Source organism: Rhyacophila brunnea, unplaced genomic scaffold, assembly GCF_057557595.1.
Source record: "Rhyacophila brunnea isolate RB1 unplaced genomic scaffold, BYU_Rbru_1.0 scaffold_3, whole genome shotgun sequence".
Classification (NCBI taxonomy): domain Eukaryota; kingdom Metazoa; phylum Arthropoda; class Insecta; order Trichoptera; family Rhyacophilidae; genus Rhyacophila; species Rhyacophila brunnea.
In genome coordinates this window covers 19,422,065-19,441,712 of record NW_028232965.1, presented here as the reverse complement: position 1 = coordinate 19,441,712, position 19,648 = coordinate 19,422,065, and the positions used below count along the sequence as shown (strand labels likewise).

Here is a 19,648-nt window from a genome sequence, read left to right as displayed (position 1 = left end):
CAAATTAATGGAATATATATAGTTTTGTAGGATAATGATCCCGACGTGGGAGCTGCATTGCAAGATTTTGACGACGTAGACGACCTTTGCCTACTCCACCTCACCAAAGCGGCAGAAACGGTTAAAAAATTAAGATGTTTGGTGAATATTATTATTCTGTACATATTGACATTTGTTTTGCAATCATTACTAAAACTATGAATATACTTTATTTGTAAGATCTTAAGTTTAGATTAGTATTTCTTCTCATTAAAGTTTGATTTTTACTAAAACGCGTGTTTTCAACAGCAAATATCTCATAAACGGTTAAAGATAGAAAAAAACGTGTTATATAAATATTTTTAGGAAATTTAATAAGCTTTAATTCTATGTAAAACAATATTTTTCTACGACCAACCGTTTTTGAGATATAAGCGAAAATCCAAAAAAACACCCAAAATTTTGCGGTTTTTTGCCCGCCAAAAGTTGTGCCGAAGTCATCCGAATTGGCAAAATTCGTTTTCTTGTCACTCATTACCATATTTAGAAATTAAAAAAAAAAAATCTTCTACCCGACCTTTTGCAACCATAAAGTACAGATTGACTGGACTAAGACTCGAAATGAAAATTTGACGATAAGAGGTTTTAATAAAATGAATACAAAATCTAATCTTTCAGATGAAAATTAGAGTTCAAAACAGGATGGAAATAACTAATACTGTCAACACATTAGGATAAGATAAATTCATTTAGAAGAGTAAACAAAGACAGGCTTAATCTAGATAGGACCTAATTAATTACAATATATTTTTTCTAAAGATTGCACCGAAATTTATGATATGCATTACATAAAATTTACAATATTCATTTTGTAATTTAATGAATGTGACAATAATGAAAAATTATATAAGAGCAATCGCAGGGTTGCCGACTGTGTCTTTTGCAGTAGAAGACCCCCACTCTCCGTGTTACAGCCCAATCGTCGATCTCTGTTTGTCGAGATAACATGTCACACTATTCATTTGTTTACCTCGAAATACTAGGGCAGGGCAATTTTAGTAAATAATCATATTTACGACATTCATTTAATTTCATAATTAGGTACATATGTAATTTTTTTTATCGATTATTCAATAGATTCCAGCATACAGGCATAAGTGTTATGTGATTTATAGTCGTGTTTTGGAAACGGATTTAAAGTATCATGATATAGTGTAATATTTATGTTATATCACAAGTCTTTTATTTTTGACACTGAAAAAATATCCAGCCAGAGTCGGCAACCCTGAGCAGTTCTCAACCGTAAAAAGAAATATGTACAGACGATGGCATACAACCCTTAAAGTAATAATTACATACAATTATTATAAAATTAGGTGAACTCAAGTGTCAGGAGGAATAATTCAGAGTAAATAAATATGTGTAATCGTACAATTTGTAAATCCTAAATAAAAATAGGGCAGTCGTATTCCCCAATCCGACTTCGTTATTTCTTTGTTCATTCAATATGATCCGTGCCAATGAAATCAGTCACACTTCCCTGTAGTCTGATCTTAATAATATTTTCAATATATCTCGTCTAACAGTTCCTTACGTTTCTTAATATGAGGTCTATTTACATATTTTTGATCCAATTTCTCATTAATTTTAAACAATTTACACCATTAACTTAAACTTAATATTTTTATAACAATTTAATGATTTCAGTTATTGTAATTTAGAAGCAGTGACAACTGCAAGATATAAATGATATTTAAGTTAAATCAATGTATATTCAATTTCATGAAAACTGAAGGTCTTTCAGAATAATATGCAGGTTAATAAAATAATTAAATGGTCTAAATTTAATGATTGCCATAAATTTTAATCTTACATAATGGTTTCGTAACCACAACAGCCACATGGATGATTTGATTGCAAAACATTAAAAAAAAAAAGAATACATTCAACATTCTATTTGACACACTTCAGATTAATAAATTAGGTATCGGAAACTCCTACAGAAGAATCTGCTGAAATCTTACATAAACGGTTTATTGGAAATTTTGAAAAAATATAATTATATATATAAAAAATAAACTAATAAATATAACACTTTTTTTAAATGAAATAACTCAATGTTTTACATATGATTTGGCTTCGCGATATTTACTACGATTTTTATTATTTCATGCAAAGCATTGGATGGCAAAAGCTCTCATAGCCATAAGTTCCCGATTGTCAATCTAGCATGATATGTATGTATAAATGAATAAGTCTTTTGTAACTATCCAAAATATATCCAACATTCAGCTGACTATGAGTTGAATCGGCCATTTGTAACCGACTTGTTTGCATGTGACCAATTTCTAACTTTTTATTTTTATGAGTCTGATTTCTCTAATGCATACCAAATAATAGATACATTAACTGTAAAAAAAATACATATATATATATATATTGCATCTTTATACAGTTAAAAATATTAATCTGAAAAAATTGTGTCGGCTGGATGAAATTATTAAACTGATACACCAATGACTACGTTCATAATCAGTTGGTGTGGCTATAACGATATATGGCGATATTGTGCGACATTTAATTTCTCGAAACAAATACAGATCTTGCGCAACTTAAGATATTATATAGATAAAAAATGTATGCTTTCAGCAAGTTTTATCGAATGACTTAGAGCAGGTGTAATGTTAAAATAACATCACAAATGTCATGAAGCGAGTATTAATTTAAATAACAAATAATTATGATTTTAAACGCATCTTAAAACAAATAGTTCAATAAGAATAAATAAAAAATACAGAAAAACATTTTTCCAATATTCTGCTTGGCACATTGAATAGGTATTGGATAGTAAAACATAGTGAATTGATAGTTTACATGTGAGTTGAATAATTATTTTACTAATTTATCAGTACATATGTCTAAGATTATTTTTTCATCAATTACATTTTTTTTAAATAAGAGCGTCAAGTGTTTAAAATTAATTTTACAATGTACCATAAATAACTATCGACAATTTTTTTAATTATTCCATAATTGAGATTGAATCTTTGATGAATGAATAAAAGCAGTAAAAAAACCTCTCTTAAATGCCTCCAAAATTTTTAATTTTGCTGGAAAAAAAGTAATCCAATTAAATTGACTTCTTAATAACTATTTCTACCTAAAGTATTAGTCAAAAATGACTTATTTTATTTACAGTCTTATATTATTTAAAAATAGCATCAAAAACGGATAAACGCAATAGTTTAGTTGTATTATTTTAGGAAATGTTAATTTCACTCTGCAATTTGTTATTGGAATGTTTTATAGGAAAATATATTACTTTGGAAAAGTAACATTTATATGTAAACGTCTTAAGATGCTATATGAATAGTAAATAAACTAAGAAAAGAATTATTTATCAACAATACATTTATAAAAATCAATCAGATGAGAACTGAATAAAGTGATGAGGTAGGGCAGAGCGGGGTCACTTGATCATGATTTTGCTCAAAGCAGTATGGCTTCTAATTAATGAAGAAAATACAAACAAAATCTTTCTTAAATCTTTAATCCAAGTTATTAGAAAACAATAGGAACATATAGTTATACTTGTCTGTACTTTTTTCTTCTTTTGGAGATTTTTAGTTTTCTTAACAGTTCGTGTCTCTTCCATCAGATTCAGAGGAACTCTTCAAAATAGCTTTCTTCACTGAAAGTTTCTTCGATTTTACTATCTTCTTGCTACCCTCACTTTTCCGTTTACTTTGTTCTGCAGCAAGCTGGTCCTTCTCAGGTGTATCTGTTACTTTCAGGTGTACGTTTGTTATGGCTCAAATGACCCCTTCCCCAAATTATTACTAATTGGATTGAGCCACCCAAAGACTATTGAAAATAGATTATTTTTGATACTGTCATCGCATAAACACACTTTTGTTAAATCAAAATACATGTACTTGATTGCCGTAACACCACAGACATGTGCTTGAGAGTCTTGAGACCAAAAAGTATGAGGAACTGCTTTCTTTACTTTTGGCGTGAAAATAGTAACATCGCACGTTCACAGTCACATCGAACACCGGACGGTGACTGATGCAATTGCGGATTGGCTGCCTACCCCTCCTGCTTTGTTCGGAATCTACCGCTTGTATCTATAATGCAGCGTAAGAGTGATACTACGGGTGGCTCAGGTGACCCCGTGGCTCAAATGACCCCGCTCTGCCCTACTTTTGTGTAAATTACATGTTATTATATCTCCACAGTAGTCTTGAGAAAAACTGATATCTATAATTGATTTCTTAGTTGTAGGTTTGATATGGAAGCGAATATAGTTTATAATATGTACTTAAGATATATCCATAAAAATTACATTTAGGTATATTATAGTATATTAGATTAAAATTATTAAATGTAATATGTTTTAAAAAATTTAGATATTTAGGACATTTTTCTTAATCGTTGATCACTTGAAGTTGATTTGTTGATGATTTTTACAGATTTACTTCGAATAAGTACAAACCTATCGGTAAAAGTATGAGCAACATTTTTGTGAAATCGGTAAGTATCACTTATTACAACATTATCCAAAGCTAGATTAATTTACCGTACAAGACACTTGAATTTTACTGATAATAAATAAACAATCAGCAACCGACATCTCAGTTTATATGAAGAATGATTTCTTTATGCATTTAAAACTAACACTCTCAAAAATAACAGCAACGGAAGACTTCTTATTTAGTTGAATCCATGGCCACTGAAAACCAAACATAACTATATTAGTATAGAGATTGAAATAACTATAATAGAAAGTGTCCTAATAATAGGTCAATATTATTACATAGTGTTAAAATATATATTTGGGTGTCATGTGTAACTGGATTAAAATCATCCATTGGTTTCATTTTCTATCAAATTAGAACAATACATACGTATGTCCATTTCTATTAGCTGATAAACCCTGTTTTGCATTAAATATATAAAAAATAAAATGGGACACCTTATATAATTGGTTTCATTAAATCATTAGGTTATTAAACATTTTGCAATATAAAATATAATGGTGAAAGTTTCTTACACAAAAATTGGCTATGAGCGCTGGATGACATATTACTAGCTTCCATGGCCATTATGTTGTTTGGGCGCACTGTCTCCGTCGGCTTGCCACTTAAACTTTGTGTCCATTAGCCACTGCTGGCCTACGTCTCCCGTGCACGATCTCAGGAGAGGAGTCTGAGAGTCGGAAGGGTCAGCCCGTTGAAGGCAAGCGCCCGTGTTGCTGTGTTTTATTGTCTTGCTCTACAAAAGAAAAGCAATTGAAGGTTTAACCCGTTCCAAAATAAAAATTTGCTAGTTTTAAAATTACATAATAAAATTTTTAGAATTGACGATTATTGTAAGATGACTGTTAAAATGATTCCCGCTGAGAAGTAACCATGGTTACAGTCATAATGATAAATTTTTAATATTGGCAGTGTCGTTGTTTGTTTTCGGTGATATTCATTAATAATAATAATATTATATTCAATCATGTTTCTTAACTTTCTATAATCCTGGTAAATAAACATTGATTTCTGGATTTTTTATTTTATTCAGTAATATTGTAGCGTTACAATTTTTGACTAATGCTTCACATATTAGTAAACAATATTGTGAAATACATAATATATTTCAATAAAAAAAGATGTCTTCGACTTAACGCTTCGCGAGATGTTAAGTTGACTAAGTAAACAAGTGCAGAAAAGTTAACATAATCCTGGCAATAACTGATACCAATGATTACCACAAGCACCATTAATATTATGGATATGAAAAATAGTACATACATGATTGTCGTATGTCCACGCTTGGTTTCCAGCCATTCCGTGGCATCTGACAAGTCTGACAGGACCTTTAGGGTGAGCTGCATCCAGGCAGTTATCATCAGACATGATCTGCTGCCGCTTTGTGTATGCAAATACTTGGTTGCCACCGAGTTCATGGCAGTATGACATACCAAGATTTTCTCCAGACTTATGCCCCATTGTATCTAAACAATTCTGTGTTTGGACGTTTCTTATCTGAAATTTAAAAAACCATGTAATATTAAAGATATCCAACTCCTTCACGACTTTTAAGAAATGATTCTAAAAACTGTTACAATTCATGATTTGTTGAAGAGTAAATTTATTGAAAAGCTATACTTTCAGCTTACATGAAAACTACTTTAGCGTGTAGATTTAGAGTTAGCGTAAATTGATTTTATATCATTAATTCAGTCAGCATTTACTTGGTAGAATTCCATTTTATATTGAAAGCTCGTTGGTGAAGAAAACCTTCCAGGTGAAAAATAAAACTTTTAAATCGAAAGTATTAAAATATAGATATGTATGTATATAACAACTACGTGGAGGTATGTAGTGGGTCACGGGTTCAAATCCCATATCTGGTAAAATTCACAAGTTATTTTTTCAATGGGCAAGGACTTAATTAGTTGGGAGATTTTCTGACAACCATTCTTTGTGAAAGAAAGCTTGTTAAAACATATAACATCCAATCAGAGGCACATACATATGATGAGAAAATGGTAATTTAGTTAATTAATTAATACATTTAATTAAGGCTGTGGAAAAACTTACATCTCCTAAGTAATAATAATCCAGAGGCATTTGGCTTTCAGGGTAAACATTTTCCAAATACCATCGAAAACTTTTACATTTCAGATTGTTTCGTAGTTCTTTCCGTTCAGTTATATTTCCAACGGGCACCATTCGAGCACCTAGACAAATTTAAAATGTCAAACAATATTCATATCCTGTATTAGATTTAATATTGAATACGGGAATGGGAATAAATATATAAATGTTAAAAAATAAATAACCAAAATGGAAATGGTAATGTTAATTCACTGTTATGTTACTATTAAAATCTATGCTTTGTTACTACAATAATTCTAAAATAAGCCCAAAATGTTAATAATATTTGTGACAATGATTTATGTTAAAGTTAAATAATGGTGAAAATTTTAGTATAGTAACATGTTTATGGATTTTTAAAATGATGAAAATGCGAAAGTCAATTTAGTCTGAAACTTTAATAAATATTATATGGACACCTTTGCAAATCGACATTACAATAGGTGCCACGGTTCATATTGAATTTTAAAATGGTTGCACTTCATATTTATTGGAGTTTTCAGAATATATTAACTATTTGGTGATGCACAAAAACAACTGTTAGGTACATTTTGTTTGATTTGTTCCCAATTTAAAGCCACCGAATGCTAAATCTCTCACAAAGTAGATAGATATTCAGAACGAGATATTAACATACATACATGTTATTAAAAGATGTAGTTAAATTTACATATTGTTTGATGTTCAATGACAATACATAGTAATACATAATTCTATTAAAGTTGGCCATTTTATTTGACATTTTCAAAATTTATTCAGCAGTTAATCAAAATGGAATATTTCAAATTAATGATACGATTCATCGGTCAAATTTGACACAAAAAAAATAGCATTCGTAAGTTAATGCAACTCCTAAACAGTACGGGAAGAGTTTCTTTTAAAATTGTCGAGCCGAATCAAAGAAAATGTATATAGTGTAAAAACAAATCTAAGTATTAGTAAAAAACCTGGGTTTATGCTGTAGTAGAAATTCTTCCACGAGTCTAGCCACACTTCGGCAAGACGAGCATTATTATGATTGACAATGCGGCTAGTTCCACCGGGGAAGGAGTACGGTGTTGACTTTCTAAAAACGTGCCCCACGTGCGAGCACGGCGATATCTCCAACGTGCCCCCACACATCCACACCTGCACCCCGGGGCAAGCGTGCCACACCGTTAGCAATGATAGTGATTGGAAACAAAAGGAAAATCGGGTGACCCAAGTCATCAATGCAAAGTAATCAAATACAAATGCCTGAGCCCTTTTGAAAATGTGACACAAAAACGCGATTTGAATTAAAAATTATAATTCAAATTGCATCATATTTTCAATGAAGCTTTAAAAATAATCAATGAAAAATATTTATTTGACGTATTGTCAGATGATGTTGATTAAAAAACTTTTATAAAATTAGTAAGTATGTACTTAATCAACTCAATTAATATCTAAATACCATACTGCATAGCATAGCAGGGTATAAAATCCTTTTTAATTAATATATCGGATCTGTGTGATAAGTGTGTTATTATTAATGTTTTTGATTGTAAATAGAATGTTTATATATTTACAATTTTAATGTTGATCTTCTGTTTTTGGAACCAGAAAATAAACAGTCATTAAAAGCAACACATAAACAAATTTCGGCGGATGAGAGCTTCTGTTAAAATGTTAGATTGCAAAATAAACATGAAAAACCCATTTCGTTAAAAACACATTGTTAAATGTTATTGTCAGTCAGGTTAAAACGATACATGTCAAATGACTACATATTATGTGGAATGATAATATGAAAAATATAATGAGTTATGTTGCATTATCGATAAATACGAAGCAGTAAAATAAATGGATTATTATTGTTATTTCTATTATGCCATGAATACCCACTATAGCTACATCCAGTATAATATATAATTATTTCATGTTTTGCTGATGTCATGATGTCATAATAGGTGTAATGTATACTTCAGTTTTAAATTGTACCAAAGACTTAAGTGTGCTACAGTAAGCCAACATAAAATTGATAAGAAAAAATGATAAATGGAAGATTAAAACATAAACAAGCATAAAAATAAAATGTTTGAAATAGGATTCTCTGTGAGCACTATAAGGATGTTAACTGAAAAATTTGTATAAATGTGTAGGTAATAGAATTATGACAGAAAATAGAGCATTATTGTGTCATCTGAAATTCTTCATGAACTTAATTCTTTACACAGCCTTGAAATTATAATAATGTGAAGCACATTGATAAAATATAGTAAAACTGGTATGGAAATTTTATATTTGTGGGCACATTTGTTGAAATAATGTTAATTTGTATGGTTTAAAAATAAAGTTCTGAGATTTACACATTATAACAATGATTAAAATGTGCTGGTAAATAATGTGGATAAATAAATTGTGCAAATAGCATATATATAACGAATACATAAGTACATATATCATGTTGAAAATAATCTCCTTTCCTTTCCTACAACAAAATGATGAAAATGGGTGTTAGACTTCAATTTTGTTAGGACAGTAAAACTGATAAATGAAATGGTGATTAATAAAAATAAAACAAAAACTTGAAAATGGAAATCATGATAATGCAATGGAATGACATAATAAAAATAATCAAGATACAAGCACAAGAAACAAGTAAATATAAGCATGTCTGTTGGTACAATAAAATTCTAGATATAGATGAAGATTAAGATTTTATGACAAAAAAGATTATTGAAATAAAATTACTCCTTTTGATACCAAATAAAAAAAATGTAAAACTAAAAATAAATTTCTAGCCAGAGGAATTTTATTTTAATCGGAAACAGAAAAATCAAACAATTTATAGTTAACAATTTTAATTTTCTCGGAAGTAAAATGTTTCCATTATTTATTTCGAAGAATTTGAAATCAGGAGTAAATTAAGATAACAGATATTAAAGCTACAACTGTTAATTAAAAACAAAAAAATTAGCTTTTTACTAGTCGCTTGCGTGGGTGAATTAATTATACTACTGCCCACACTAGCCGGTGTCTATAGCCAACCTGGGTTCATGGCGTAATAGAAATCCCTCCATTCGTCCATCCAAACTTCGGCGACACGTGCGGCATTGTGCAAGACAATCCGGCTTACGCCACCAGGGAAAGTGTACGGTGATTTATCTCTGAACACGTGTCCAACATGTGAGCATGGTATTATTTCGAGAATACCGCCACACTGCCATACCTATGTCATGATTCAAGCCAATAAATATAACAAAATATACATAAATAAACTTAGCATACGCTAACAAGACACGTGTCGATTTGACACATATATTAATATATAAAAATTTTACATGAATCGATTTTACTTTAATCATAACTTGCATTTCGACAAACAAGATATCGTTCAATAGTGTAAATTAGTTTAGAAAATAATATCATTTAGAATGCAAGTTGAGAACAATTAAACAATTAGTAGACCGTGAGACAACATCACAGTACAATATATCTGCCATACAAAATTTGGATTTCAAATATTGACACGGGTGTATTTTGGTATGTATAGGTACAAATTAAAGATAATTAATGAGAACACAAAAATAATTATGTATGCTTTACTTTTAAATTTGTTAGGAAAGTTAGAAAATTAAATTATGGTTTCATATAACTATGTTAAGTTACTTTCTAAATTCATTCTACTTTACAGCCTATTTGTATCCCTAAATGATACGAGTATAAGTTGACGAGTGATAAATTGGTAATATTTTACTTCAAAATATATTAACTTTGCATAGAAAAATACTATTTAAAAAATAGGATAACCTAAGGTTACTTATAACTATATTTAAAAGGGTTACAATGATAATTAATTATATGAGAATATGTATAATTCTATGTAAATTCATAATCATTTATGTATTTACTTATTGAGTTTTATTTAAATTTATTATACAATTATTTCCATACAAATTTGTATTACCTAGTTAAAATTGTGAAGGTTAATTGCAAGAAAACCACATTTTGTAATAACTAATTTGCAGGTAATAAAGATTAAATACACGCATTTGCTTAGGCGGGAGGTACTTCCAACTTTTTTTTAAACTACGGAAACATTTTACATAATATGACTTTTTTTGTTTTGTGACAAAATTGAAGAAGATAATTTTACCCGGAAGCTCATCTCGAGGTTCTCTCCGCCCCAAATATCCATTCCCTCATCATAGGACCCGACTTTGTAGAAGTAATCTCTATCGATGGCAAAGAGCCCTCCGGCCATTGTGGGAGACCGGAGCGGTGCCGTGCGATCACCGTCCCGTCTTTTCATTTCTCGATCTGGCACCCGATACCTGTTCAAATTCCACCATTCCAAATGTATCAATACCGAATGACAAATCTACTGTACAAATTAGTGTTCAAAGTCACCACGTTCGATATTCAAGATACTCAAATATGCATAATTTTCAATAAATAACTGCACAAGCTATATGAGAATAACAAAAAAAACCCAACATTATTTTTTTTACACACGATAATCGATATAATGCGAATGGCGTGAATATGTTGATAGGTCAAAAAACATCGATTCTCACGGTAGCTATTTTTAAGGTTGGTTTTCTGTGGTACATCAGGACTATTTTTAAATTTTAGTTTGTTGGGAATTTATAAACATTTTACGAAAATTCAAAAACATCCAAAACATATAATCTGATTTACCACAGAAAGCCGAACACACAAATAGCTGCCCTGAGAATTGATGTTTTCAGACTTATCAACATATTCATGGTATGGATATAATAATAAAGTTATGTTTATAAAAACATTGACCAGTAAACATGTAATAAAAATAAAACTATATATTGCATGAATGTTAGTTGTAGATAAGAAATACCGGGAAAAAATAATAATCAATTTATCATGCAATACAAAACTTTTGATACGAAAATGTAATGCCTTTTAGGTTGAATATTACAGCTGGTCTTTTTAACCCACATGCAAAGAACCCCACCAGCCGAAATATCAACTCGGCACTTTATTTGATCTGTGCGGCTTGTCTAAATAAAACAAATACATTTCCTACATGTTCCCAGTATTTTTATGATTGTGAAAAAACATTACTGACCTTTTTTTATGCAAAGGGATGAAATTATTTTAAAACAGTTCAGTTTACAAAAGGAAAAGGACAGGTTAAATATCTCAAATTAATCATATTCCAAATCTGCATAAAGGGGACGAATTGAATCGACACTGATTAATTAATAAATTTCATGTAAAACATCCCGTTCCCCGAGAAAGTTGTCAACAACTCAATCTTCTTTTGGTTCCGAATTACATCACACAAAACATTGTTTATGGGTATCTCAGATTCCTTTTACATTCATTATTAAAATGTTATTATGATTTACTTTTTTTTGATTATGAGACTATACATTTTATGGAATCATTACATACTTTTTTCATTTTGATATTGACATGAAATTTAAATGTTATTAATGATATTTCCGAAAATACATAATAAATATTTATTTCTTTAAAAAAAATCTGTTTCATTGAAAAATAAGAAAAAATCATTTTTTCCAGTTATTACCAAGATTAGATTGGATAAAAAGATCGCAATAAAAAAGGTGTTTATTTGCTCATTTTCCCTCAATAAACAAACATACATACATCTATTTTCTTTTGTTTGATTGATGTAAAATCTAGATATTATCATAAATAATTAGGTACAAGATAAAAAGAACTTTTTATATAAAACGTTTTTAAATTTTCTGTTGAATCATATAAACTTGACTTGACTAGCTTAAACGATCATAGAATACTGAAATGTCATATTGACATTTCATTTTGATTTCCATAGTAACGCACGTATATATTAATAATTTAGTTGCTAGGAATCCGCTTAGCAACCAATAATGGTGTTGAAATAACTTTTCATACAAAACAGAATTAACTGAAAATGAATTCAATTCTACTTAAAGAAGGCTAAAAGTATTAAAAAATGCATTGGCATCGTGTTCTGATATATTCTAAAAGTTTCAAATGTCTAGCTAGTCGGGAAGTTAGTTAAAAATCAATTGCAAGATTTGTACCGAACAAATAAGAATACGAGCTAAGAAAAACGTTGTAAAATACATAAAAAGGTTCAAATCTTTAAAACATACATCAAAAGAGTTATAAAAAAAAAAACAAATTGATTTATTTCCTAAAAATGATTGTGAGTTTTTTACATATATTATAAAGGAAGAATATTTACCATCTAAAATTAAGTTTCCAGTTGAATCCACCCCATGTCATGTCGGATGCGGTGACATACTCAAAAGTATCGTCTGATATGACATCTATTATTGGACAAACCACGGTTGTACGGTCCTCTACAATGCGAGCCAAAAGGGGTTCGAGCCACCCTTCTGCAAGATTCAAAACAAAGTTTATTCAAATAAATGTACAATAAAAATAAAATACTTATTCTTAACTCTCTGATTATGTGAAATAGGTAAATATGTGTACCAATTTATAAAATTATACTTTGTTTTACTTCTATGCATAATCTTATTTTTCTTTAATACACTATGAAGAGAAAAAATCTTAATTTCTACTGGGTATATAGGCCATTAGTCCTGTTTGTATCACCTATTTCACATATACAGGCGAATATTATTTGAATGAAAATTGATTATGTATCAAAAATTTGGTTACCAAATCAATGAAGAAATAGTATTCAGGAACATATTTTACAATACAACTCATTCATTGGCAAAATAAATACGCAATCACAATTTTACCATATTGAGCAATAACAATAGCAATCGATTTTTTTTATTTCCTGTCAGCATTTTCAATTACTATTTTGTGCAATCCATCAATGCATCACGAATGCGTACACTTCATTCAATATGCCATTCATAAATATTGTAGAACAATCAGCAAAAAATATATTTCGTTACCAAAACTATAAATTATAACCAATGATTAATTGAATAGGAATAAATGGACAGGGTGAAGTGGCACAACCTTAACTTTGCCCTATCATACTCGGAGACTGGACCATGCGCTTAAATGAGTACATAATTTAAATTGTAATTATGTATTACCTGTGCATTCACAATGAGCATCAAGGAATGTGATGACATCACCAGTAACGTGCTTAGCTCCTAACAGTCTTGCTCTGATGAGACCAGATCTGGTTTCAGTTCTATAAACATATGTGGGGACAGGGAAGGTTTGGACGTAATCTTCCAACTGTCTGCCTAAATGATCTGTAAAAAAATGATATCAATTTTGATTACAATTTGAACAAGCGAATGAATTTTGTAATTTATTGAAGGATCTGTCAATAAAGGTTAAGGATTTATGGGAAAAAAAACCCCAGCATAATAAAATGTAATATGTATAGTAATATCCATAATGTCCATAGCTGTGAAAAAATGTAAAATCTTGCAATAGGAGATAATTTTTACTGTCAGATAAAATAAGTACAGTAGACTCCCGACTAAATCCCGAGAAAAACACGGCTAATCCCAACTCCGGTTTTTTCTTATTAAAATACTACATATACATTTCTAAAGCTGACAATTATTTTATCATGTTTAATACTCATTATTTATTAAGAAAATCTGTGATTTTGGTTTGTTTACAGGAATCTTTTAATGATTTTCTAATATCAACTCGAATTTTTCTAAGAGCTATTATACCATATACACCGTTTCGTGCACGGATAATCCGCAAACCGGATAATCCGCACACGAATAATCGGGAGTTTACTGTGATTACAAATTACTTATATGTAGATAATAATTGGGGTGCTGAAGTTTGAATGAATACAAAGTGTAAACATGACATTTTAAACTCTACCGTTATAACCATTTTTAATATCATATAAATTAGGTCTTGTTCCCAAATTATCCATTATTACCAGTCCATGAAAAAGACTTGATATTTCTCTGTTTATTAATGTTTTAAGTGCAAACACCAAGGAGGATAATAAGTTAAGCCGAAGCATTGCATCGCAATGGTATGAAAATAATGACAACATTTTATACACTATGCCCATGGGGATATATTTCAATTATAGGAATAAAATTGGTTTTTATACAAACCAATTACCATATTCGAATCTTTTTTTTTTATGCATAACTATGTAGGTATTTCGTGATATGAAAATTGTTTTCAATTCATTTTTTAATTACCTACATGTCACTTATACTCATTTAATCCTCAGCCTCTCGAGATATTAAGATTATCTTTCAAATTAATTAATTCATATTATATTTCTTCTAAAAAAATCTAAAATAACAAAAGTTAACCTTTTTCACTGGCATCATCAACTAAAATTATTTCTTTGAGTAATGGCCGTGGAGAACGGTTAATTACGCTCCATACTGTTCTCAATAATGTGGTCCACGCCTCATTGTGGAAAACTATAACTATACTGGTAGTTGGCAGCAGCTGTGGATATCGCTTATTTTTACAGCTGAAAAAATTAAACACATCATAATACAAAGATCTCTACAAGTTGTAGATATAGCTTACATCTCAAGGCAGTTAAATTATAAAAATATTATTAAGATATAGATAAGCATAAGATTCACAAAATTAGACAAATAAATAAATGTTATCTAGCTGCACGCATCTTGTATTAAATTTGATGATTTATTAAACAGATGTTCATTCCTAAAGTGACTAAAGAATAGAATAAAATGATGAGCAATGCATACTTATTTTTTCTTTTGATATTCTATATTGTTTATATTACTTATTTGGGTAAAAAAAACCTACTATCAGTGGTAAATTTTTTTTTGAATATAACTTACCCTTCCATTCTTACATCGGTAAGTGATCTATTTAGAGAAATTAAATCACTTGCCATCAAATTGAATTGATTTTCTTTAAATTTCTCCTTCATTATTGCTTCTTTTTCAGGAGGAATAATAACAGCTCGACCTAAAACACCGTATAAAATTATTGTAATTTTCCTTCACTGCGTCATATAAAAATTTCCATGTACCTATTCATTGCCATGAAAAATTATTTATATTAAATTGTTCAAATATATATAATAACAACATAATTGCATTTTACCATATGGTCGGTATTTGATAGTGTAATTTAATGTGCATTTGAGCAAACAAGCAATGTTAATATTTAAGTAAAAATGTTTTAACAAGTGGGCATTTAATCAAATAAGTAGATTTGACTGTAAATTACAATAATTAAACAATTGAACGAATAACAGAAACTGATGGATATATGTTGCAAATTTATATGAACATATTTCTGTAAGTAATAGAATATTCGTGAACGGCTAAAGTTAGGTTCATAATTCCAGACAAAATTTTCGATCACGCGCTAAGCACGGGTATAATATTTATTCAATTCCAGTTGAAAGAAGTAAAAACAAAAATAAGCAATTTTTTTTCTTGATTTTCCTTTACAACTTTCACTAGATATGAGCCTCTACACTTGAATTATTGAGTTATCGGTACTCGGCATCATAATCGTATCACGTACTCTTTTGTGGTAGCCAAGTAACATGCGACCCCTCGCCATACAGCGTTGAGGTGATATTCGCAAAATTTTTACAAAAATTTAGAAATTGCCGAACCCATCAGGACACAGTTTGAAAACACAAAAGTGTTTATTTTATCAGACAGGGGATTCAAACTCACACACACAACTTCAGAGACGACTACTGTACAAAAACTCCATTTTTTTTGATAGTGTCTATATCGACGTAACATTCAATTAAATCAAATTTAGTAGGTAGTAATTTTTACCCCAATAAAATACAGATAAAAATAGTATTTTTCATAGACAATAATATATTTTTATTTATAGACCAGCTTTCTTCAATTGATACATCATAAGTTGACAAAAACGTAATCTTTTTGACAAATATGCAAACCTCAAATGCAGTGCTTCCATTTATAAGTTTTCTTTTGTTAATACTATTTAGTTTAGATACTTGTAAGGCGAGAAAAGGCACTCTTAATAACAAAATTCTTTTAAACCGAAAAGTTTTCTTTTATTGAATCTTTGGGCTCCTGACTCCATGTCCAAACATTTTTTCTGTTAATTTTGACTTAATAAACCTGACAGTGTGAAAGTTATTAACAAAAATTTCAATTACTGACCCATTTCCCCAGGAGAACCAAAATGCTCTGTAATAACAGGCGCAGGTTTCCATTTCTTTAGCCGTGAAGATGGATAAGGTCCTAAAGATTGTAGATTATTCAAATCATCATCCACATGATGTCTCCGACCTGCCTCTATTGATTCTCTTTTTTTATTGGCTCGGGCAAATGTGTCCTTGCCATTCTCTGATTTCATATAGCTTGCGTGTACCTAAAATAAAAAATACGTAAGTAAAACGATTTCGATAGATATTATCCAATTATAATATTTACAATAATATAATGTATAAACCGACAGCCATCTAATTGAATCTAGTGATTAAGCAATTATATTTAAGAAACGTTAAAAAATCTTTGATAGCAAGAATATTGGATACGGAACATATAAACATTGATTGAATTAGGAAAGTATAAATTAATACAGGTAAGACAAAATAAATATAAAATTATCATGAATTACCAATAAGTAAACAATAAAAAATCGAAAATTTGGATGTTTAGTTTTATTTGATTGATATGTACCTATACCTATTTAGTACAAAATAATTTTACCACATCTAATTACATCCAGGAATTTGTTGAATTTTGGATTTAAAAATACTATTAGTTTGTAAATTAGATAAAATAATATCTAGTATCTATAGTATTTGGTACACAATATGATTGTTATTCTGTCATCATTGAATAAAATGTATATCAAATAATCTTCACAATGCTCTAAGGTGGCTTTTGGGTTGCAGTCCGTAAGACACTGCCCTTTCATCCGGGAGCTCCGGGTTCGATTCCCGGCGAGAACACAATATATTTGTGTGATTTTCCCGAAGTCTGGTTGGTTTGTGATTGTTTCACTTCTATTACTAAATACACTACTGTTAAAAACTACTGTAGCGTTAACAACAATATATAATATAAATATAAGACTATTCTTTCAGCACCTTAGGCAGTATGGCTGGAAAGCAATGTCAACTAGGTATGTGGTGCTTTAAGATATACTGGGTACCTATCCATACTAACAAATCTCCTTCTGGTTCCTGATGAATAGGAGGGGAATCACGAGAGAGAAGGGGTGAAATGTTTTTTGAAGGGCGGTTGTATCAGGATAAACAATGATGAAATTACAGAACTGATTTATTGGAACGTACACAGTAAAAATTATTAAATGGTTTACAGTAGGAACAATTTAAAGTTTACAATGTGTGTCGAAACAATGTATGTATTAAAAAAAAACATTTATTCATTATTTAGCGGGAAGACAAATGCTGAATATGAAATAATACTCGTTGGGGGAATGGTTTCATTGATTTCATCACATCGTAATTCATCATATGTGACCGGTGTACTGATCGTATTCTCACATTGGTACGAGGCCAAGAGAATTAATTACTGAACCAAGGAATCTCCTGAAATGCATACAGATGCGAAGCCATCATTAGTAGGTAATATCAATCGGTAGGTACCTACCTATATTATGACTGATATACATTTGGATGAAAATCCTTGAAGTAGTTACCTACTCAGCTACCCCTAAGAGGTAAATGAGGAAAATATGGCATTTTTATTGCAGTATGAATTCTTCAGATTTTTCCATTGGTAAATGAACACGATTTGATAATAGTAAGTAGTATTAGGTAACTAATAAATATTGCTATAACTTACTTGGACATCATATTCATCTGGTTTTTTCCCACAATCCCAGCTACCCAGACAATCTGCATAAAACATTAGAAGGACTACATCGACCAAAAGCCACACCAGTGATGTTAATAATATAATGCGACACGTGTGTATTCTTATTTTACTTCGAAACATTTTGAAACACTATTATTTCTAACACATTCACAATGATACTTGGCACAAAATAACATAAATCCCAGTCAATTGACGCGAACTACGAATTAGCACATCGTAATTATTTGTCGATAACTTATACGTCGGTTATTATCATTTTAATCAGTCACAACCTAGTTAATGTTTCACGCGAGGCTACCTGAAAAAAGAAACCGGTAAATTCTTTAATGTCACAATCCAGTACCCCGCGATGACACGATCAGTTTACTGTCAGACCAACAGATTAAATACTCCAAAACGAGGGTCACTGAATGAAATTGAACAAGAGCGAGGTGTGTAAAAAAAATAAACAAAGAATAATGCAAGAATGCAAAATTTTGATTAGGTTGACGTATAAATTAAAATTACTTGTGACAAGTTGAAAAATAATAAACGTTGCTGTCGTGTCACAAAACGTCAAATTCTCAAGACAATTTAATTAAAAGCAAGTTACAATACATTTGAAAATTTGTATGTGTGACTTAAATTAACAATATCCACCTGCATAAATCTTTCACACGTCGCACAATTACACCTAATTCCAAGTCGGCCATCAATACAAATTCATACGTCAAACGGGTTATGTTGGAAACTTTCTCATTTTTTGATATACTGCGATCTCTCTTTCTCTCATGAACGTTGTATAAAGCTTATTCTTTCTATGGTAAGATCGCGAAGGCCGCCGATGATAAATAAAATGAGGTGGCAACATCAAAATAAATTTCATAAAAAATGCATCATTCCAGAAATAGTGTAAAATCATTATCTTTATCAAAATAATTATAAATGGTTTTATTTCGATGTAACTATACATTTTCCTCCATTTTATCATTATTATCGAGTCTCTTTAACAAAAATGCGATGTATGTTGGCAAACCTGATAGGTACATTGTGTACCACTCCATTTGAGTTTAGGCGGGAAAGGTTCCGCGAGCCTGTCGAAAGTATTATTATGCGATGCTTGGCCGACGCGTCCCACAAAGTAAAATTTTCAAGATAAAAAGAACCATTTTATATACTTACCACGTTTTTAAATTTTCTGTTGAATCATATAAACTTGATAATTATTATATGTATTAATAAAAACTTTTTATTGTACTTGATAGAAAT

The 19,648-nt window shown here is 30.1% G+C and overlaps 1 protein-coding gene across 3 annotated transcripts; it reads right to left on the bottom strand.

Moving 5' to 3' along the window:
• Window positions 1–4,411: 4,411 nt before the first annotated feature.
• LOC147068026 (polypeptide N-acetylgalactosaminyltransferase 5-like) lies at window positions 4,412–19,096 on the bottom strand. Of its 3 annotated transcripts, none has more exons than XM_085952723.1 (13): window positions 18,998–19,096; window positions 18,368–18,698; window positions 16,712–16,922; window positions 15,392–15,521; window positions 14,885–15,051; window positions 13,673–13,837; window positions 12,835–12,988; window positions 10,753–10,930; window positions 9,645–9,825; window positions 6,576–6,715; window positions 5,784–6,017; window positions 5,036–5,256; window positions 4,412–4,714 (listed from the first exon to the last, which is right to left on the bottom strand). In XM_085952723.1, the coding sequence occupies exons 2-12, from the start codon at window positions 18,518–18,520 to the stop codon at window positions 5,071–5,073; spliced, it is 1,899 nt and encodes a 632-aa protein (XP_085808849.1). In that variant the 5' UTR covers window positions 18,521–18,698; window positions 18,998–19,096; the 3' UTR covers window positions 4,412–4,714; window positions 5,036–5,070. The 3 variants fall into 3 exon arrangements, with proteins under 3 accessions (XP_085808849.1, XP_085808847.1, XP_085808848.1); XM_085952721.1 differs by having other exon boundaries at window positions 19,040–19,096; XM_085952722.1 differs by lacking the exon at window positions 18,998–19,096 and adding an exon at window positions 18,908–18,960.
• Between the last annotated feature and the right edge of the window lie 552 nt (window positions 19,097–19,648).

What these genes read in the sequence shown, in the direction of transcription:
- LOC147068026 (XM_085952723.1), bottom strand. Translation starts at nt 18,520, where the DNA reads ATGTTTCGAAGTAAAATAAGAATACACACGTGTCGCATTATATTATTA. An exon ending in TGGAAACTTAATTTTAGATG is followed by an intron (nt 10,931 to 12,834) that starts GTAAATATTCTT and finishes GAATTTGAACAG; the next exon opens with GTATCGGGTGCCAGATCGAG. An exon ending in ACCTCGAGATGAGCTTCCGG is followed by an intron (nt 9,826 to 10,752) that starts GTAAAATTATCT and finishes ATCATGACATAG; the next exon opens with GTATGGCAGTGTGGCGGTAT.